Raw genomic sequence first — 22,248 nt, forward strand, 5'->3', positions numbered from 1 at the left:
ATAGAGAGGCAAAATTATATTTTTATTCCGCAAATTGCTGCCCCTTTTTATACATGAGCATACCTTACTGGCCTTCGCAATTGCTGACTGACATTGCACATTGCCGCCTAGTTTGTCTATAACAATTCCCAAATCCTTCTCATTTGTTATCCCTAATTCGCTACCATTTAGGGTGTAAGTTGCTTGTGCATTGCTTACCCCAAAGTGCATTACTTTGCGTTTATCTACATTAAATTTCATCTGCCATTTGTGTGCCCAGTCCCCCAGTCTATCTAAATCCCTCTGCAGCAAAGTAATATCCTGCTCACATTGTATTACTTTACAGAGTGTCATCTGCAAACACGGAAGCATAACTTTCAATGCCTATTGCAAGAACCCTGAGGGACAGCTCTCTGTACTCTGTCACTAAGCCAATATTTTACCCAAGAACAAGAATTTGCATCTAGACCAATTTCTTTCAGTTCGAATACTACCCTATTGTGTGGAACCGTGTCAAACGCCTTGGCAAAATCCAAGTAGATTACATCCGCTGCAACACCTTGATCTACACTTCTACTAACTTCTTCGTAGAATGCAATTAAGTTTTTTTTCCCCCAATGAATTCCTGAATATTATTCCTTAATAACCCTTCAAATACTTTCCCAGCCACAGAAATTAAGCTCACAGGTCTATAATTTCCAGGCAAAGAGTTTTTGAACCCTTTTTGAATATAGGAACCACATCTGCCTTCCTTCAATCCTCTGGTACAATTCCTGAAAGATAAGAATCCTGGAAGATTAAAAACAGAGGTTCACTTATTTCCAGACTTAGCTCCTTAAGTACTCGTGGGTGAATACCGTCAGGCCCCGGAGCTTTGTTGGCATTAACTTTCTTTAGTTGCAGCAGCACCTTGTCCTGAGTCATCCAATCACAAGTTGTCTGCAATTTGTTTTTAGTAGTTATTTGCTTATCGATTGCCATAGGCTCCTCCTTAATAAATACTGAGGAAAAATAGTTATTTAACCCCTTAAGGACAATGGGTGTCCCTAAACCCATTGAAAACAATGCATTTTGAGCCCGTACATGTACAGGCTTTGTCATTAAGGGGTTAAAGTTTCTGCTTTTTCCTGGTCCTCGTTAACTAACACACCCATCTCTGTTTTAGTGTACCTACACTTTTTTCTTTAATGTAATTTTTTGGGGTTGGTTCTGCACTCTTTGGCTATCACTTTCTCATTTTCTAGTTTAGCCCATCTAATCACCTTTTTGCATGCATTATTGGCTTCCTTATATAGGATGCCCCTGATTTGTCTGATTTTAAATGCTTTAAAGGCCCTTTTTCTTATTTTTAATTTCTTGATTTACTTCCCCATTAAGCCACATTGGTTTCAATCTGTTTTTTATATTTATTACCCAATGGTTCATACTGAGAAGTGTACCTTTCTAATATTTGTTTGAACATATTCCATTTTTACTCAGTTTTTTCATTAAAGTTTATGCCAGTCAATATATTGTAAAGCTGCCCTTATCTTATTGAAATTGGCCTTTTTAAAATTCCTCATGTGCAATTTCTTTTGAGTTTATTTCAAAAGAAAATGATTACCCAGGTGCTCCCCTACGTGAACATTTGACAATAGATCAACATTGTTTGTTAGGATTCTTGTCTGAATCTTATTCTTTCTAGTTGGTGCTTGTACCAGTTGTGACATTAAGGCGTCATTTAACAGCTTCAAAAACCTGAATCCCCTTGCAGAACTACTAGTCCCTCTGTCCCAATTTCATGCCCCCCTACTGTCCCGATTTGGACGGGACAGTCCCGATTTGGACGGGACAGTCCCGATTTGGACGGGACAGTCCCGATTTGGACGGGACAGTCCCTCCTATCCCTACTTTTTGTAGGGTGATGCGAGAGCTGCAGGGGGGCGCACAGCTGCCCGATCAGCAGCTGCAGCCTGCAGGACTAGCTGGGAGATCACAATCTCCCTCTTGTCAGCTCAGCATTAGGGAGTGCGAGGTCTGAATATTAACTTAATCTGAATATTAACTTAGGGGAAAAAAAAGCCTGAATATAAGACGACCCTAAAGGAAAAAAGTTTTACCAGTAAATGTTAATTCATGTAAACTATTTTTTTTAATAAAAGCTATGATTGAGAAAAATATTTTTTTTGTTTTTATTTCCTTGTATTTTCCAATCTGCCCCCCAGTTACGCACATCTGCCCCCAGGCTTGCCACACCAATATGGCACTGTGGCCCATGATATGCCTTTTAACCCTCTATATGCCACTGTGCCCCATGGTATGCCTTTTGACCCCCCATGTGCTACTCTGCCTCCAGAAATGCCTTATACCCCTATTTCCCATTCTGGCATTTAGGGGGGTAAAATGCATATTATGGGGCAGGGTGGCATATAGGGAGGTATAAGGCATTCCAGGAGGCAGAGTGGCATTAAGGGAGTTAAAAGGCATTGTATAGAGCACTCTGCCTCCAGAAATGCCTTATACCCCTATATGGCACTCTGGCATTTAGGGGGTTAAAAGGCATATTATGGGGCAGAGTGGCATATAGGGAGGTATAAGGCATTTCAGGAGGCAGAGTGCACTATTAAATGCCCTCTTAACGCCACTCTGCCTCCTGAAATGCCTTATACCTCCCTATATGCCCTATATGCCCCATAATATGCCTTTTAACCCCCTAAGTGCCAGAGTGGCATATAGGGGTATAAGGCATTCCAGAAATGCCCTGTGCCCCCATTTAACACACACACACTACACACTACACACTACACACTACACACACACACTTACCGGTGCTTCCAATTTCCTGCTGTATTGCCGGGGCAGCGGGTTGACGTCTCCTTCCACTGCAGCCGGAAGGAGGTGGAGTTGGCAGCGGGGGTTTGTCTGCGTCAGTCGCGCATAACTTCCCCGGCTGTCAGAGATTAGTGTTCCCCGCACCGGTGCGGGGAACTCTGATCTCTGACAGTCGGGGAAGGTATGCGCGACGGACGTAGACAACCCCCGCTGCTAGCCACACCTCCTTCCGGCTGCAGCGGATGTTGTCTACGCGGATCGCGTAGACGTCAACCCGCTGCCCTGGCAATACAGCAGGAAGCACCGGTAAGTGTGTGTGGGGGGTGTTAAATGGGGGGGGGGGACAGGAGGATCCAGGTCCACTGCAGCGGTCTGATTAGAAGACGACCCCGATTAGAAGACGAGGGGTATTTTTCAGAGCATTTATAATCGAGCAAATACGGTATTTTGAAAAACATTTCTTGAAGGCTTATGCAATGAATTGCCTTCCTAGTCGGGAACCACGCTGTATACCGAATTTCTTGGTTAAGTTACCCCTAGTTCTGATTCCCATTTAACTATGGAATTTGATTTCTCAATAAATCTTTGATTATCAAACATATGCATAATTTTAGAAATTAGCTTGGTCGAATAATTAGCTTCTGTTAGTTTATCTATTGCGGTAGATGGAACAGCATTCTTAGAGTTAAGATAACTCTTTAATCTTAAATAAGTACATTTCTCTTTATTCATTATACTATATTTATGCTGAAGTTCTTCAAAGCTCGATAAGCAGTTAGATGTTAATATGTCAGTCAGTCTTTTTATACCTAGATCTCGCCAGGGTTTCAGATTTATGTCTTTCGTTTCAATCTGTAATACTATTAACTGGGTAGAATACGAGAGCTTACTGAAATAAATCTCTTCCTAAGAGTTGTTTTAAGAAATCCTAAAATAATGGGATTTACGATATTTAAACTTTTTAATATCTCTGGGGGTAGCCAATATAATATTGAGGGTTCAATGTTATTACAGGACCATAATTCATATTTGTACCATCCTAAGTTTAAATCTTTTATTATTTCTCCAACACAGGCATGAGCAAGCATGCAAGATTCATAAAGCTCTATCAAATTAGGATAGTTTAAACCATCATATTTCTGTTTTTTTTTTTTTTTTGTAGGACTGATCAAAGAGACTCCTCCCCTACAATCTCCAGTCTATTGGAGATTGTATCCCAGCTGCCAGAGGCAGCTTCAGGGACAGGGAGACAGGGTTCTTTGGTCTCCACATGAGTGTGGAGACCAGCCCCCCCACCCCCACCCTTCCTCAGTTAACCCCTACCCCCCTCTTCCTCAATTAACCCCTTCAATGCTGCGATTGTGTATGACCCCCATCGCAGCATTGCAGGGGTTAATATTAGTCCCCACAACTTGTGGGGACTAAATATCAGTCAATGCTGTGCTTCAATGGAGCATCAGCATTGAAAGAGTTAAAAAAAAATGTAAATAATAATAATAATAATAATAAAAAAATTAATAAATAAATTAAAAAAAAAATTAATAAAATAATAATAATAAAAAAATAACAGCACTGACCTGAAAGTCCAGGGTGCTTCCAGGTCAAATGCTGGGCTGATCAGATCGCTCCTGGCCAATAGGAGTGATCGGATCATTATGGCAGCCCACAGATGACCCTGCTCTACAAAGAGAGAGGGGTCATCTAGGGTAATTATGAAAAAACACAAATTATTAATAAATGAAAAAATCATAATTATTACCTGATCACTTGTCGGTGATTATTGATCGGTCTCCCTGATTGATGTCAGCGGCCTAAACCTGTCACTTACAAGTAATCTGATAAAAAAAAAATATTTAAAAAAATGTAAATGCACATGTTCCAGTTTTGCCCTCATAGCTTCCTCAAAAAATGCATGAACCATGCATGTGAGGCCTTGTTGGAACCGGGGGATGTTGGTGAACAAAATGTGGTGTTTTCTTCCAGTGTTACAAATATGCTGTGCAAGAAATAAATTGCAACATTGAAATTTATGCGTTAAAAACGCAATAAAATAATTTCCCTGTGAAGTTTGGCAGACATCAGTGAAGAAATGGCTGGCTGAAAACTGTCAAAACTACCCTAGTTGAACACCTTGACTCGTCTACTGTTCATAAATATATACTTTTATGGGGTAATTTACAGTGGGGGGCCTCCAAAATGTCCCAAATGGGATATGGGCCCAGGAAACCAATTTCTGAAAATTCCAAATTTGAAAAGTAAAATGCGCATGTTCCAGTTTTGCCCTCATAGCTTCCTCAAAAAATGCATGAACCATGCATGTGAGGCCTTGTTGGAACCGGGGGATGTTGGTGAACACAATTTGGTGTTTTTTTTATGCAGTTGCACATATTCTATACAAAATATAATATAACATCTAAAGCAACATATGCAAAAAAATATAAAAATACCTCAAAATTTGGCAGCATTTGGCAATAAAATCCCTGTTTGAAAAGTGTCAAAATGACCCTAGTTGTACACCTTGACCATGCCAAATTTGAAAAAAATTACATTTCAAAAACGCGATGCATGCCTTGCAATATTTTCCCTATACTGGTCAAAATAGATAAAAATCCTGGCCATGTTGGGTGGTTTCCAAATCAGGACAACTTAATGAATATATTTGGGATAATTTTTTCCCATTGGTTCAATGTGTGTACAATTTGTATGTATACAAAACTGTAAAAAAAATTGGTTTTTCTTTCATTTTCCCCCCACTTTTTCCAGTTTATTTCAAACAAAACAATGTACTACCCAGCTTAATATGGTTTCAAATGAAAGCCCTACTTGTGCTGAAAAAAACAATATATGATTTGTGTGGGTGCACGAATTGATAAGAGAGAAATTACAGTTGAAGAAAGACATGGCAAAAACACAAAAACGGCTCCGGTCCTTTAGCGACACGTTAGTATCAAAATCCCGGTCCTGAAGGGGTTAAACATTCTGTAGAAATTTTCAAAGGAGAAACTACTTAAATATTCTGAGTTTATATAGTGTTGTAAAAATTTAGTCAGGTATTTATCTGGGTCTTGATTTAAGGTTAATTCAGGAACTCCTCTTAATCTTATATTTTTCATTCTTGATCTGTCTTCTGTTTCCATTTGCTTTTTTTCTAATACTGCCAGGTTTCGTCTTAATTCCAGATCTTCTTTTTCAACTATTAACAGATCGTTTTGAAGATTTTTGATTAAATTTAATTGAGTTTCTAGATTACTTGATATTTGAGAAATCCATTTTCTTTCATGTCTTTACTGAATTTTTCATATAGTTGAGTAATATTTAGAGTTTTGCCGGATTAAGGAGATTCAGCAGGTGAGGCAATTGAAATGTTATGTACATTGAAATCTTCTGATATAATTGATATATCTTTACTCAACTCCTTCAGTATAGTATTAGGAAACTTAGCAGGTAGCATTAGCTTTTTCTTTTTCTTAGAGGCATTGTCAGTTGGTTTAAACAGTGTGTCTTTGTGCCCCGTTACCAGCAGAAAATCTTTCACATAGAGTTTCAAATAACTTGACAATGAAATAGTCAACAATTAATTAGTCAACTGAAAACAAGCCACTATGTCGGTAATGGAGGTGTACTTATCTTAGATCTGACCGTTTGACCATTTCTTTATGTTGGTTGGAGCTTGGATACTAGTTGGATGTGCCATTTTCGGCATGCCAAGCGCTCCTTACTCCTTAACTCTTTTACGCTCCACGGCCTTTCGTATATCGTTCTCGCCGTCCCCTTGCTGTTTCCTCACCGCACACAACGCTAGAGTTGCCCTTATTTCTTCACAACATGAAGCGGGATCTCCTCAAATGGGGACAGCGTCGGCGGCGTCAGTTTTATTATGTTGTCAGCAATGCCAATATCGAGCACGGCGTCTACCTGCAGCACCGACTTCAGTTATGTGGCGTCTGTTTGGGCGGCGTGGTTGGCTTTGGCATTAATATTGATGCCGATATCTGCGTTCACATCAGCCTCCTTCACCTGCTCTCGCCTCCCGATACACCAGCACGGACGCAGTACGTTATGTTATATGTGTCTGCATCATTATCCATGCGTTTTGCTATTTCAAAACCATTTTTCCCCAAATCTGGTCATTCTGCTCCATGTGCTATTTCGGGTATCTTTGAAGCCGACCAATGCTATTTACCCCATCAAACCGTATATTTTTAAAAACTAGACACCCCAAGGTATTTCAAATGCTGGTATTTTAACCCTTTCCATGCACAAATGCTACCACTAGCCTTTGTCAAACGTTATGGTAGTCAACATTTATTGTATTTTGTCCACATGTTGTACTCCAGGTATAAATTTATCATTCCTGGTATATGTCCGTGTCAAACAGCACCCCAATATGTGTTCAGCAACATCTCCTAAGCGCAGTGATACCCCACATGCATGTTTGTTGGGTTAAAATCATACATTTTTTAAAAACTAGGCACCCTATTGGCATTTATATATTTTAACTCTTTCCATGTGGGAATATTTTCCACAATGCTGCCGACTAACGCTACAACGGCAACTAACACTACCACGTACATGTACGGGCATTGTCGCTAACACATTGCATCGTCACCCCATACATGTACGTGGATTGTCGTTAAGGGGTTAATATCAGACTCTGGCTCATTGTGGATACTCAATCTCCCTTCATGCTTTTTCTATCCTTCCTAAAAAATCTGTAACCATTTAAGTTAATTGCCCAGTCATGCGTCTCATCTCACCATGTTTCCATTATGCCTATTATGTCATATTGCTTAGTGTATGCTATTGCCTCTAGTTCCCCATTTTGTTGTTTAGGCTTCTTTGTATTAGTAATGCATTTGATATTATCATGCGTCTCTTGTATTTTATGTAAATTTTTATTACATAGATACCTCCTCTGTTCTGATATTGCCCCTCCCTCCATCTCCGCCCCTTTGTTCTGATCTAAAGCCCCTCTCCTTTCTGTGCTGTCTCCATTTTCTAGATTTCTGTGTCCCTCCCCCTACTACTAGTTAAAAATCCCCTCCAACCTTCTAGCCATCCCGTCCCTTAGCACAGTAGACCCTTTTTCTGTTTAGGTGCAATCCATCATGGCTATAAAGATGGGATCCAAGCGCAATATCAGCCAAGTGCTCTAAAAAGCCAAAACCCTCCTTCCTACTAACATGACTTTAGCCACACATTAACCTCCTTAATCTCCCGCTGCCTTTCTACTGCGGCACAAGTAAATTTCTGATAATACATAGAAACACAGAAAGTGACGACAGATAAGACCCATTAGGCCCATCCAATTTGCCCAACCTCTGAGTACTTTCCTTAGTACCTGGCCTTATCCTATATCTAGCATCGCCGTATGCCTATCCCATGCTTGCTTAACCTCTTGACTGCTAACAATGGCATGGTGCCGTCGCTAGCATTCCCAGTCAGGTGCTAACGACGGCACCATGCCGTCGCTAGCACTACCCTACCTTTATGGAGGTCTGTGGACCCCCATCACCACCTACCCCGGCGATCTGCTCCTCACACTGAAGGGCATCACTGGGGCCACCTGATCCGGCCGGTGACGGCACGCGCCCTGACGTCACCGCGCAACTTTATTAATAACTGACAATTGTCAGTTAAAGCGGTATGGGGGCATGCTGCTTAGATGCCATTGGAAAGGTAATCACCTCACCTTTCCAATGGTATAATGCTTGTTAAAAAAGGATAAAAAAATATTAAGTTAAAAAAATGTACAAAAAAAGTAAAAAAAATGATTTGGGGGTCTCTAAAGGAAGATAAATAAAGATCAAAATTGCCTAGAGACCCCCAAATTAAATTATCTAAACATTAACTAGTTTAACTTAAATTAAGTATTCTAGCTAAATGATCACTGTGGTAGCCAAAGTTACCACAGTGATCATATAGCTATAAAAAGTCACATTCCCTTTTTAAAAATGGCCGATACTAAATTTTAACCCCATGATCCTTTGATCATGGGGTTAAACTTAGCCAATGGTAGAGGAGGGCAATTTTTGAAATCCTGATGAACTGTAAATATTAAAATCAGCCATTTAGTCTGTGCGGTATGTGAGTAACCATCTCAACCCTGGAGCTCCTTGCATTTTTACTGCAAAACTTATTTTTGCTGTAAATGTTTTTTTTTTTATATCCCTTTATCATCATTTCTTTGGGATTGTAAGGGGAAAGAATGGTGTGTGCTTCTCTGAGTGAATGTATGGAAAGTATGGTGTGTGCTTCTGCGAGTGAATGGAGATATGAAAGGCGTGTGAATGGTCAGTAATTAGGGTTGAAGCATTGACGTGGCATTACTGTTCACGTAAGAAGTTAAATGATGGCACAAAAAGTACACATTTGCAAAAACTAGACCCCTTGGCGCATCAAATGAGGGGCTGCATGTGTTTCTAGTACAAACCTGGAGTGCGGAAGACACAAATGAACATGTTGCTATGGTTAGAAAAAACATATTTTCTAGCCAAAGCGACATATTCCATCATTATTTGTGCACTCAACTTTTGTCCTAGAAATACATATACCCCTCATTTGAAGCTCCAAGGGGTGTAGTTTCTTGAAATGTGTACTTTATGTACCCTAATTTTAACTTCCCAGATGTCTAGACCACTTTAACTTCAGACATGGCAGATTTGAGAATCTTCTTAAAAAATTGTCTTAAAACATTTAGGGGTGATGGCTGCATTTAGACAGCTCTAGACAGCTGGGAAGTTAAATTATGGTACAAAAAGTATATATTTTCAGAAACTACACCTCTTGGCACATCAAATGAGGGGCTGCATGTATTAGTAGCACAAGACTAGAGTGCGCAAGACATAAATGAACTTGTCGCTTTTAATTTTTTTTTTTTTTTTTTATAAGTGTGATATTCACTTATTTGTTGTGCACATCAGGTTTGTGATACAAATACAAATAAGACCTCATTTGCTGCAGCTGGGGGTGTAGTTCCTAAAAGTATGTAGTTTTGTTGGCATATTTTAACATCCCAGGCAGCTAGAGCTGTTTAATTGACGGCAGCCACGCATTAAATTTAAAGATGTCTTTTGTGATAGTCTAGTAAATTTTACTTTTAGCAATAAAATATTAGAAAAACAGAGTCTACTGTTCTCTTTCTTTCTGTAAAATTTCTGTTTATTTTAGACCGGTTACCTACTACAAATATTTAGCAACACAGGTTTTGATATTAGAGTTTAGAAAAATAAAATTACAAACTAGTTTTTATTGAGTCAGAAGAGAAAAAATACACTTTTTCCCATTTTTGGCTTTATTTTGCAAACCTAATGAGACATACACATATGAAAATGGTATATTTGGAATCTGCTGGGTGTGCTGAAAAAACTCAATATATGGTTTGTATAGTTTATTCCCAAGAAATATACTTCTAAACGCGTTTAAACGAGAGATGCACCAAAATGCCGAAAACCAGCTTAGCACCCAGGTGGGAAATGGCTTAGCAGCCAAGGGGTTAAATGTCTTTACTGCAGAGGCATATCTACTGAAAATAGTGCCTATGGCAAGCACTGAAATTGCGCCCCTGTCCAAATATCTTAAACCCATTTATTAGCCCCTGCTGCCCATATATATATATAAATATTAGACCCTGCTGCCGATAGCAGATATAGATCAACACACATACCCAGATCAATCAAAATTCACTTGTGATCTCAGCACTGAAGGTATATATCAAATAAACAGAATCAGACATGCAAATCCTGTATTTGCAGGTATACAATAATAATATATGAAACGTAGCATCGCAGGTATAGCTCAAATAAATACATGGAAACAGCTTTGCAGGTATTAATCAACTGAATAAGACATATTAACCCTGTATTTGCAGGTATACATACATAATGTATGGAAACATAGCATAGCAGATATGGATCTACAGAATAACACAAAAACCCAGCTTTGCAGGTATAGATCAATTGGAATTCACATAAAAACACGGCATTAAAGGTACCGTATTGGCTCGAATATAGGCCGCACCTGAATATAGGTCACACCCTAAAAGTTAGGTGCTTTTTTAAAGAAAAAAAGTTTCTGCCCCCCCCGAGATATGCTGCCACTCTGTCCTGAAGATGTACCCCCCCGAGATATGCTGCCACTCTATCCCCCCTCCGAGATATGCTGCCACTATACCCCCCCGAGATATGCTGCCACTCTACCCCCCGAGATATGCTGCCACTCTGTCCCCAAGATGCCCCCCCACAGACTTACCGGTGCAGACTCCACGGGGTCTTGCGGGGCCGGCGGGGGGACATCTACGCATAACGCGTATTCAACTTCCGGTGCCGGCACTTCCGCCGTGGGAAGTACCGTCAAGGAAGATTGTTAAAGTACATCGAGCAGACGTGCCGGCAGCGGAGGTCGTTCACGCTCATCGCCGCTGCTGGTGAACGTCTGCGCGATGCGCGATCTCCCGTGCCGGACCCCCCCCCGTGGGGTGCTCTCCCTCATTCAGACAATACATTCACATATTAACTCATGCTCTCCCTCATTCACTCAATGCATTCACACTTATATCTACTCCCTCTCATTCCCTTATCACTTTCTAACCCCTCTCCTTCCCTTATCACTTTCTAACCTCTCTCCCTCCCCCTACTCACTATCTACCCTCTCCCCCTTTGTAGTTCTCTCACCTTGAGGTCCAGCGACGGGAGCACGAGGCTTCTGTCTTCTTGCACTGCTGCGGTGCCCGCTGCTTCACCGCTGAGCACCGTAATATGACGTCATATTTCGGCACTCAGCAGTGAAGCAGCAGGCACCAGCGAGCGGCTTTTAAACGCTGTCTTTTTTTTTTGATGGGGTGAACGAGGGGCGCCGAGCAGTTGCTAGGCGCCCCTCTCCTCCGCATCAAAAAAAAAAAAAAAAAGACAGCGTTTAAAAGCTGCTCGCTGGTGCCCGCTTCTCCACTGCTGAGCGCCGAAATATGACGTCATATTACGGCGCTCAGCATGGAATGCCGGCACCGGGACAGAGGTAGAGGCCTCTTGGAGGAGAATGAGGGGCGCCGAGCGGTTGCTAGGCGCCCCTCTCTCTCCTCCGCATCCCAAAAAAAAAAAAAGACGGCGTTTGAAAGCTGCTCACTGGCGCCCCCCTTTCAAATGTCGCCTATGGCATGCGCCATAGGTGCCATACCCTAGATACGCCTCTGCATTACTGTATTAACATTTACCACTTCTGCCGGAAGGCTATTCATTGCGTCCACTACCCTTTCCATAAAGTAATATTTCCTGATACCTTTAAACATTTGCCCCTCTAGCTTATGACTATGTCCTCTTGTTGTGGTAGTATTTCTAAATTTAAATAAACTCTCTTCCTTTATCTTGTTGATTCTCTTTAAATAATTAAATGTTTCTATTATATCCCTCCTGACACGTCTTTTTTCCAGGCTATATATATGTTAAGATCCTTTTAACCTGTGCTGGTAAGCTTTATCCTGTAATCCATTAATAATTTTAGTAGCCCTTTTCTGAACTTTCTTCAGCATATCTATATCCTTCTGGCGATACGGTCTCTAGTACTGTACACAATACTCCAAGTGAAGTCTAACGAGTGATCTGTACAACGGCATAAGCACTTCCCTCTTTCTACTGCTAATACCTCTCGCTATACAACCAAGTATTCTGCTAGCATTACCGCTATTTTAAATCCTCAGAATTAATTACACCTAAATCCCTTTCCTCGCACATTGAGGTTAGGACAGTATCAAATATTCTATACTCTCGCCTTGGGTTTTTATGCCCTATATGCATTACTTTGTATTGATCCACATTAAATGCCAGTTTACCTAAATCATTTGGCTTCTCCCTCCAGGATCACCAACCCTGTTGCAATTTTTTGTGTCGTCAGCAAAAAACATACCTTTCCATCAAGACCTTCTGCAATATCACTAATAAAAATATTAAAGAGACTGGGTCCAAGTACGGATCCCTGAGGTACCCCACTGGTAATAAGACCTTGCTCTGAATATACGCCATCGATTACAACCCTCTGTTTTCTGTCACTCAGCCACTCCCTAATAAATTAAACAACATTGAGATTGCAGTTTATTTATAATTCTTCTATGTGGCACAGTGCCAAAGGCCTTACTGAAATCCAGATACGCAATGTCTACTGCACCACCTTGATCAATTACTTTAGTCACCCAATCAAAAAAGGGGGCGTGGCCTAACTGCGGAACAAGATGGAGGCTTAAGTGTGGAGTTCTGCCGGCGTATTGGCGATTAAGCGGCTTTTCCAACTTCTACATACTACTCACTACACTATTGTGTGTATGGCTTACACTCTGGAGGTACCTAAGATGCCACCTAAACATTCTAAACGTGGGTCCAACAGTCTACCGCAATATTTTGAGAAGAAAACGCACGCTGGGCCTACCAGCCAAGATGGCGCCGCAGCCTCACTCATGTCCTCACAGCCTGACCTGGAGGTCGGAGACCTGAACCTGGAGACAGAACAACAAATTACTCCTGCTCTCCTGCACCGCATGCTGGAAGATTTGAAAACTTCCATGACTGATTCCATTCCAAGATGTGTTTGCTGATTTCAAGCAAGACTTGCTGCAACTTGGGTCACGAACCAACCACCTTGAAAATACATTTGAGGAATACTCGGGGGCCTATAATGAATTGGTGGACCGCCACAATGCTTTAGAGGACACCCTCCTTCGTCTACAACTTAAAGAGACAGATCTTGAAGATCAATCAAGACGCAACAATGTGCAAATTCGTGGCATCCCTGAAGAAGTTTTGAATGTTTTTTTTCCATCTTTATTGCCGGACTTATCGGATCTGACTTGCTGATGGATCGTATCCATAGGATCCCAAAATCGAAATCGCTTCCTGTCTCTGTTTCACTCCATCCCATATCTCTGGGATTATCCAAAGAAGTGTCTCATCTGGAGGAATGGTAAACAATCGGTGGCGCTGTCTTCGGATGCCGGTTTCCGGCTTCTTCTGTCCGACGAGGATGACCTTCCTCCAGCGGCTCCTTCTGCCTCTTCACCGTGTCACCTTTCTCAGGAATTAGAGATGGTGCAAGCTAAGCGTCCGAAGTCTGGAATGTCCACGGCGACTTGAAGGTCCATCTTCCCCATTTCTTTCTTCCTGTTTCATACGGAGTCTCTCCCTGTCTCCTTTGGGATGCTCTGGGGGTTTGGCTGGACTCCTCTGCGGATCTCGTGATTGCAGTTCTTAGGCTGCTTTCTGTTTATGTTCTTCTGTTGGTTCGGTGATTCTCCATTCTGTCCTTATACATATGTGCCACACACTTATTATAATAGTATCCTTGTTCTCGGGTTTTTTTTTAGACTTACCAGTGCAGACTCCCCGGGTTCTTGCAGGGCCGGTGGGGGACATCTACGGAGTATGTGTATACAACTTCTGTTGCCGGCACTTCCGCCATGGGAAGTACTGGCGAGGAAGAATGGTAATGTACATCGTGCAGACGTTCACCCGCTGCGGCGTTGCGAGTGTAAACCACCTCCGCTGCCGGCACGTCTGCACGATGTGCTTTAACATGGGAATTCCTGGCAAGGGATATTGATAAAGTACATCGAGCAGAAGTGCCGGCAGCGGTGGTTGTTAGACAACCTCCCGTGCCGGCACTTCCCCCCCGTGGAAAGTGAGGCCTATATTCGGCAAATACGTTTTGACATCGCTACAGTCTGTGCCCATGTCCTATTTGAGACATCTTTGAACACAACCCATGGGTATTTCAAATGTTATTATTTTTACTCTTTCCATGCCAGGATTTTTGTGAAGATACAGCGCTAATTTTAGCACTTGCTTAAAAAATTTATATAGTTACAGAGCTGGATAGTCCGACCGACTACCTCCGCTGATTTGTGCTCCCTTAGCCTGGGACAACACACTCTTTCCCTGGTTTCTTGATCGCTGGGCGAGACTCTGTGTAGGGTATAAACCAAAACGTAGACTACTTTATTTTTCACACACAGGGCTGGATAGCAAAGCATACATTAACAGAAATCCGATTGGGATACAAACCGGCCCCTGTAATCTGCCTTCCAGAGACAACAGGGTCAGTAAAGGGATTAACAATACAATAGGGTCCCAACCTCCACTATCTATTACTTGCCAAAATCAGTTTCAAGGTTAGGCCCGGGGTAAATGTCTGTAGTGGAGGAACTGGGGGGAAGAGACACCATAGTTGTGCACCATGGGGTGGGGGGGTCTGATATTAAAGTAAAACGATGGTGGTCACTCCCTGGTGGTAGATCCTGGCTGGCTGCCAGAGATAATCCCCTCAGCAAGTGATGAGATGGTATACTCCTGGGGGTAGCCACAGAAGTCTTTACAAAGCCGGGGCCCATAGTCAGTAGGGAGGATCAAGAGATTACAGCAACGCTGTTTAAGCAAAGAAAAATCCTTTGAGCTTTTTTAATGCAATGACATGCCAGGTACCTCATCAGTTGTTAACCATGTTTCTGTGATGTGCCTGGCACGTGAATGGTCGTTAAGGGGTTAATGCACATTCTTTGGGTAATCCTTTGAAGACTGTTGGGCCTTCAGCAGTAGTAGGACTGGTGTTTTCTAATGCTGCATTTAGTGAAGTGTTAAATTTAACTGGCACAGGTGAGACATGAGGCATGCTAATTAAAATGTTGGGAATAGGAACTCTTGGATTTTAATCATTCTTGCCACTTTCCATCCAGGTTGAAGGGCAAAGTACAGGCAGCATGGAAAGAACAGAAATGGAAGGAAGTATCCAACCTGGTGAGGTCACTTAAATAATTTTCTATGTGTTAATCTGCCTTTTGTGTAGTTGATGGTAGTTCATGAATGTGTTACTTTGCTAATGAAGACATTCAAATGTCAGACGTCTTATTGAAACTACAGTAGTAGCCTGTAGGCTTTCTTTTTTAGTTCAATGAGAATGACCCATGAAGGCACAACAGAAATAAAAATAAATGATAATGAAGACAGGTGCTGTAACCTAAATACCTTATTCTGCCCACAGCCCCAACAAATGACTAGCTCAAGATAACAAAAGGTTAGCACACCAATGATGCTTATAAAATATATTATGCAAAGATCTGGAATACGCATAATTATCATGCAATAGCAATATGTTATACATCCAATATTTGATAAAGAAAATATCCTTGAGATCTTTACCTGACATTTCAATGGAAAATGGCCCTTTTCAAGGTTTTTTTTTTTTTTTTTTTGAGACTCTCTTCTGGTCAACATTGAACACCAATAGAAGATTGTAATCCTTTTAGGCCCAATATAGAAACATTGTTTTTATTTTTACTAACACAGAAATTTCAATATTTAAAGCTGTTAGAAAAGGTTAATTAAAAATGCTGATCATTTGTAAAATGCAAGGCCTGGCAGCTGCAAGATTAAACCAGGCTTTAAACCTAGTGGGACATTTGTAAAGGTAATGTTATGGGAAGTGGTGAATAGTCTATTTTGTATTTTAACCCTGGGAGACCACACTAGTTGATTGCAGCAGTACTGTAAATAGATAATTTGTGAAGCTGTTTTGAGAAGCAGACTGTCAATTTAAGTTCCATGCACGGCCTGGCCAATTTTCGTAGCTTCAATTTAGGTGACAAGCTTGTAAACCGCTTACATGTCCCAGGTAAACCAACAATATATAAATAACACAGTCTACTGAATAAATAAGCATTTCCAAATATGACATTCTTTTGGCACTCAGGTTCACTAGCTTTAACCAACATACCCAGTTTTCTTAATCCCGCTGAATTTCTGACCTTACCGCCCGCTCCCGCAACGTCTGTGTTCCACTCCTGTGCAATCCCACCCCCTCGCTCCCGCGAACATCATTCACAAACATTCATTCCCTCATTCACAGGTACTCATTCATTCCCTCGTTCACAGATACTGGTTCATGCAAACTCCCCCACCCCCTTACCTGAACCGATTTCCCGCGCACTCCTGCAAAGCTGCCTTCACGTTGCTCGCACACAGCGTTTCTTCTCTTGCCCCGCCCAGGGGAAGCAGGAATGGAGCAGAGTCATGTGACGTGACATAAATTCACGTGACCCTGCTGGATTCCTGGGCGGAAAAAGAGAAGAGACGCTGTGTGCGAGCAACGCGAAGGCAGACTTGCGGGAATGCACGGGATTACTGGGACCTGCAGGTACATTGACCGCCCGCAACACCCAAAAAACTGCCCGTGCCCGGAATATTTTGGACAGATCCCGCGGGACCCGCATCCCAATGCAGTCCTCTAGTACCAAGCATTTTACCCTATCTACTCTCGAGTACCTTTACTTGCATTACCACATCCCAAACCCCAGGTCTGACCTAGTTGGGTGAGCATTCATGGATGTTAACATATGCTGTTTTGACCATGCACTTTTTCTGCTTAAATAATTCAAGGGCTGATAAGGAACTATCAGGTAACTATTTTTCTCCCTGTTCTGGCACATCCAAATAACAGGGGCATGATAAGTTACTAGGCCGAATTAATGTACTTAGCAGATAATACTTTAGAGTTTCTGAAGCCCATTTTATAGCAAGGCATTACTTCTCAGCTATTGAATAGTTCCTGGCAATTAGGCTTCCTACTTAAATAATGTGGAGCTCCTTGCCCTAATATTCTTGCAAAAGGACAGCTCCCATGCCAGCCTCAAACAATGAACTAGGGCTGCAACTAACGATTATTTTCATAATCGATTAGTTGGCCGATTATTTTTTCGATTAATTGGATAAATGAAAAATTTACATTCATTTTTTTTTCATTTAAAATAATTTAATAAACAAACAGCAGAATAAAAAAACTTTGATAAAATGCATATCTTGTTTTTATTTCCCAACCTGCCCCCTCCCCCCCAGTTATGCACATTTGAGCCCAGATGTCACATACCCCCAGATATGCCACACCGCCCTCCTAACATATGCCTTATAGCCCCAGATATGGTACTCCGTCTTCCCCAGATATGCAACTGTGTCCCCAAATATGCCACTGTGCCCCCTGATATGCCTTATACCCCCTGATACGCCACTCTGTCCTCCCCTGATATGCCACTGTGCCCCCTGACATGCCACATTGCCTCCCAGACATATGCCTTATACTCCCTGATATGCCACTGTACCCCCTGATATGCCTTATACCACAGTATGCGTGATACCCCCAGATATGTCACTCCGTCCTACCCAGATATGCCTTATACCCCCCAGATATCCCATAGTGCCCTCATAGATTCACAGACTTGTTTGCAGCACACTGACACAATACAGGGTCAATCTTCGCTGCCCCCAGCATTTAGATTCCCCTTAGTTTGCCCCCCCCCTTTACCTCTAACTGCACCTTAAATTAAGCCTATTAAATTAATTAAATTAATCTTCAGTCCTCAGCATTAAATTAACCCTAAAGACCCCATTAACCACAACTGCCCCTAAATGAACCCTAAAAACCCCATCAACCACAACTGCCCATAAATTAACCCTAAACACCCCATTAACCATAGCTGCAGGGAGGGACTGCTGCTGTGAGTCACACTAAGTGAAACACATTATAAAACTAGGGGTATTTTTCAGAGCGTTTTGGCAATGATTTTCATTGATTATCGATTTTATCGATTAGTTGTTGCAGCCCTACAATGAACTGTAAAACATAAATAATAATAATAAAAAAAACAATCTACACATTTAATAAAATGTACCACCACACATTACTACCCTCATTCCCCATTATAAGTGAGTGGCATAGTATAAGTGGGTGACAGCTTGCATAGCCTATTTCATTCTACAATACACACCATATTCTGATTTCAAATTGCCGTAATGATATCCAGATGAGTGTTCAAGCGACATGCCAAGTGCTTCCACATCAAGCTGAGAGCCTTCAAGGGAAAGGAAAAGGCAAATCTACAAACAAATTCATACATAGGAGCTACAATGCCAATCTTAAAACTATGGTGATAAATGAGGCAGAAGAAGCCAACAACTCTGCAGGTGCCAGAAAGTAATGTCAGACGATAGACAGAAGACTGAACACACATTCGACCAGAAAAAGTTTTAAAGGCCCTAATGTTGGGCGCCATGACAAACAGGTAGCAGAGTTTGTATGTGAAATGCATAGCAAAGGATACCCTGTAACCAGAGAAGCTATGCAGAAAAAAACACTGGAAATTGCAAAATAGATACAAATAACTAAATTTAAAGCCAGCATGGGATGGTGTAAAAGGATGATGCTAAGATACGGTTTGGCCTTGAGGTGACGCACAACTTTAGTATAAAGACTACCAAATGACTTTAGTGAAAAACTCCTTTCCTTTCAACGCTTTGTGATCACTCTAATGAAAATGCTTGAGTATGCCCTCAGTCAAATCTGTAATGCAGATCAAACTCAAGTGTTCTTTAAAATGCCAACCAATGTTACAGCGCACAATATGGGAGAGAAGTCAGTTCTCATAAAATCTACTGGCAATGAGAAATCGTAAATAACCATTATGGAGATGGAACAAAGCTTCTGCCATACGTTATGCCGAAAAGGAAAACCATGCCAAAAGAAACAGTGTCATCAGGAGTGATCGATCAAGAGAAGGGATGGATCACATCACGCAAAAACGGTCAGTTGATGACCTATGACATGCCTGGTACGTCATGGGGTTAAATGAGTTCAGAAAGCAATGAAAGATGGTGTTGCTGTAATGCAGACATTCAGCAACGCAGAAAAAAACGTCGGGAATCGGTTAGATTGCTTCCCGGAGCATTTATATTAGTTAATTAAAAAGACGGCATGTCTTTTAAATATGACGGTGCCATGCCGCCGGTAAAAGTGATCAGCAAGCGATCACCAATAGCTTCCATCACTCAGTGTTACTGAAATGCCTTGATATCGAGGCAATTCAGGAACACCAACAACCTTTGAAAGAACAACCTTTGATCGTTTCTTAAACAAAGTTTCTAGCGGCAGGGCACTGCTCTTCTCCTGGCAATAGCCTCAGAAGCGATTACAAATCACTTTCCTCACTCAGGGGGTGTTGTTGGATGCCATCAGCATCCAGTGATTGACACCCGAAGCCTTATGATCGCTCAGGAAAGTGATCTTGATTTGCCCAGTCAAAGGCAATGTTTATAAACATTGTCTTTGACCGGTAAAGATCCGTCTCCCTTCATTGCTTGCTTTCATTGAGGCAGATCGTGAGGTAAAGCAGGCTGTTTTAACACTTTTGCGGTGTTCGTGTTTAGATGTACCGTAATTTTCTCCTCACTCATTTAGTGAACCCACACAAATTATATGTTGTTTTTTCAGGACAGGAAGGGCTTTCTTCAGATACCATATTATCTAATTTCCCATAAAAAAATAATAAAATATGATGAAAAATGTAAAAAAAAAAAAAAAAAACCCACATTTTCTGACTTTTACCCAAAAAATCTTTTACTCATCCAAAAAAGCTAATGAAAAAACCTACTAAATATATTCTACTATTTGTCCTGAGTTTAGAAATACCCAATGTTTTTATGTTTTTTTGCTTTTTTCTGCAAGTTATGGAGCAGTAAGTACAAGTAGCGTTTTGCTATTTCAAAACCATTTTTTCCGAATCTGGTAATTCTTCCCCCATGTGCCATTTCGGGTATCTTTGAAGCCGGCCAACGCAATTTATCCCATCAAATCATATGTTTTTGAAAACTAGACACCCCAAGGTATTTCAAATGCTAGAATTTTAACTCTTTCCATGCACTAATTCTACCACCAGTCTTTGTCAAACTTTGTGGTAGTAATTTATTTTGTATTTTTTATCGCTAAAATTGCTCTTCAGGTATGGATTTACAGCTCCTGGTATACAACACTTTCAAACAACACCCCAATATGTGTTCAGCAACATCTCCTGAGTACAGTCATACCCCCCAATGCGTGGGTTTGTCGGGTTGTTTGGGAGGTAAAACGCCACATTTAGGAAGCGCACATTTTTTAACTTGGAACTTTTGCATCTGGTCATTCTGCCCCCATGTCCTAATAGGACCATCTTTGAAGCCGGCTAATTCAATTTACCCCATCATACCATATATTTTTGAAAACTAGACACCCCAAGGTATTTTAAATGCTAGTATTTTAACCCTTTCCATGCATGAGATTCTACAACCAGCCTTTGCCACACTTTGTGGTAGTATTTATTTTTGGTATTTTTTTTACACAAATTGAACTTTGGGTATAAATTTATAGCTCCAGGTATATGTCACTATCAAACAACACCCTAATATGTGTTCAACAACATCTCTCGAGTACAGTGATACCACCCATGCATGGATTTGACTGCTGTTTGGGGTTAAAATGCCACATTTTGGAAGTGCGCTCCCCCCCCCATTTTGGTCAGTCTGTGCCTATGCCCTATCTTTGAGCCCGTTCACTCCAATTTATCCCATCAAACCATTCATTTTTTTAAATTAGACACCCCTTGGGTATTTGAAATGCTTTTATTTAAATTTTTCCATGTCAGGATTTTTGGGAAGATACAACACTAATTTTAGCACTTGCTTATAATAATAAACTTTTTATTTTATTTATTTTTTTCTTTTTGGACTTTTTTATGTTTTGCTGGAACTGGATAGTTCCTCTGATGCATAATAATTTTCAAATGTTACCATTTTTTTAAGCTTTTTTTTCCTTTATTTTTTTATTTTTTTAAAATAATATTTTACTAATCACATAGTGATTAGAAAGCTGGGCTCCATTGACTTGTATGGTTGAATGCAGTACCTATATTCAACCTGCATGTGGAGCCAGAGTTCTCTAGAGGGTCTGGAGACCACCTAGCGAACTTTTTCAACTTTATTATTTTTTTTACATGGCGGCCGCTATCTTGCGGATGGTGAAGATCACCGGCAGTGGCGGCTGTGAGCACTCTCCGGAGCGGTCACAGCCCATCCTGGGGTAAGTGGTTGGTGTCGCTGAATGCCTCCTGATCGAGGCATTCCAGCAACACCATTGAAGTTTAGGAGGTGATCGTTGATACAATGTATGGCGGATGTTGATGCCTCGGGGAGGGGCCAGACATGGCCCATGATGCCAATCTCGGTGTTGCTGAATGCCTCGACATCGAGGCATTACAGCAACACTGTTTAAGCTGTTGCAACACTTGTTTAAGTCTCATGACGTGTCAGCCACGTCATAGGTCGTTAAGTGACCGTTTTGCATGATGTGTCTGACCCGGCAATGGACGGTAAGGGGTTAAAAAAAATAAAAAATTATAAAAAATAAAAACAATTCCCCTCTTATAAGAGCCGCCCTTTTTATTTTAACCCCTTCCTTACTATTGATAACTGCATAGGCAGTGATGTTGCACATCAGCACTCAAGCACTCCAGGTATGGAATAAAATTGTATAAATTCTGTGAGAGTGAAACTGGGTATTCTCAGGCTTTCCGGGTATACAAGGGAAAGGATCGCCACCTTGACCCTCCAGGTTGCCCCGAACATCTGG

At 41.3% G+C, this 22,248-nt stretch overlaps 1 protein-coding gene across 3 annotated transcripts in view; it reads left to right on the forward strand.

Annotated features, from left to right (window-relative positions):
* BSCL2 (BSCL2 lipid droplet biogenesis associated, seipin) overlaps positions 1-22,248 on the forward strand; it is a 58,140-nt gene that overhangs the window by 29,186 nt on the left and 6,706 nt on the right. For all 3 annotated transcript variants that reach the window (XM_053449036.1, XM_053449035.1, XM_053449034.1), the window contains exon 7: positions 15,500-15,560. In XM_053449036.1, the coding sequence (XP_053305011.1) occupies positions 15,500-15,560 (61 nt within the window). The remainder of the gene's footprint in view (positions 1-15,499; positions 15,561-22,248) is intronic.

Source organism: Spea bombifrons, chromosome 10 (genome assembly GCF_027358695.1).
Source record: "Spea bombifrons isolate aSpeBom1 chromosome 10, aSpeBom1.2.pri, whole genome shotgun sequence".
Classification (NCBI taxonomy): domain Eukaryota; kingdom Metazoa; phylum Chordata; class Amphibia; order Anura; family Pelobatidae; genus Spea; species Spea bombifrons.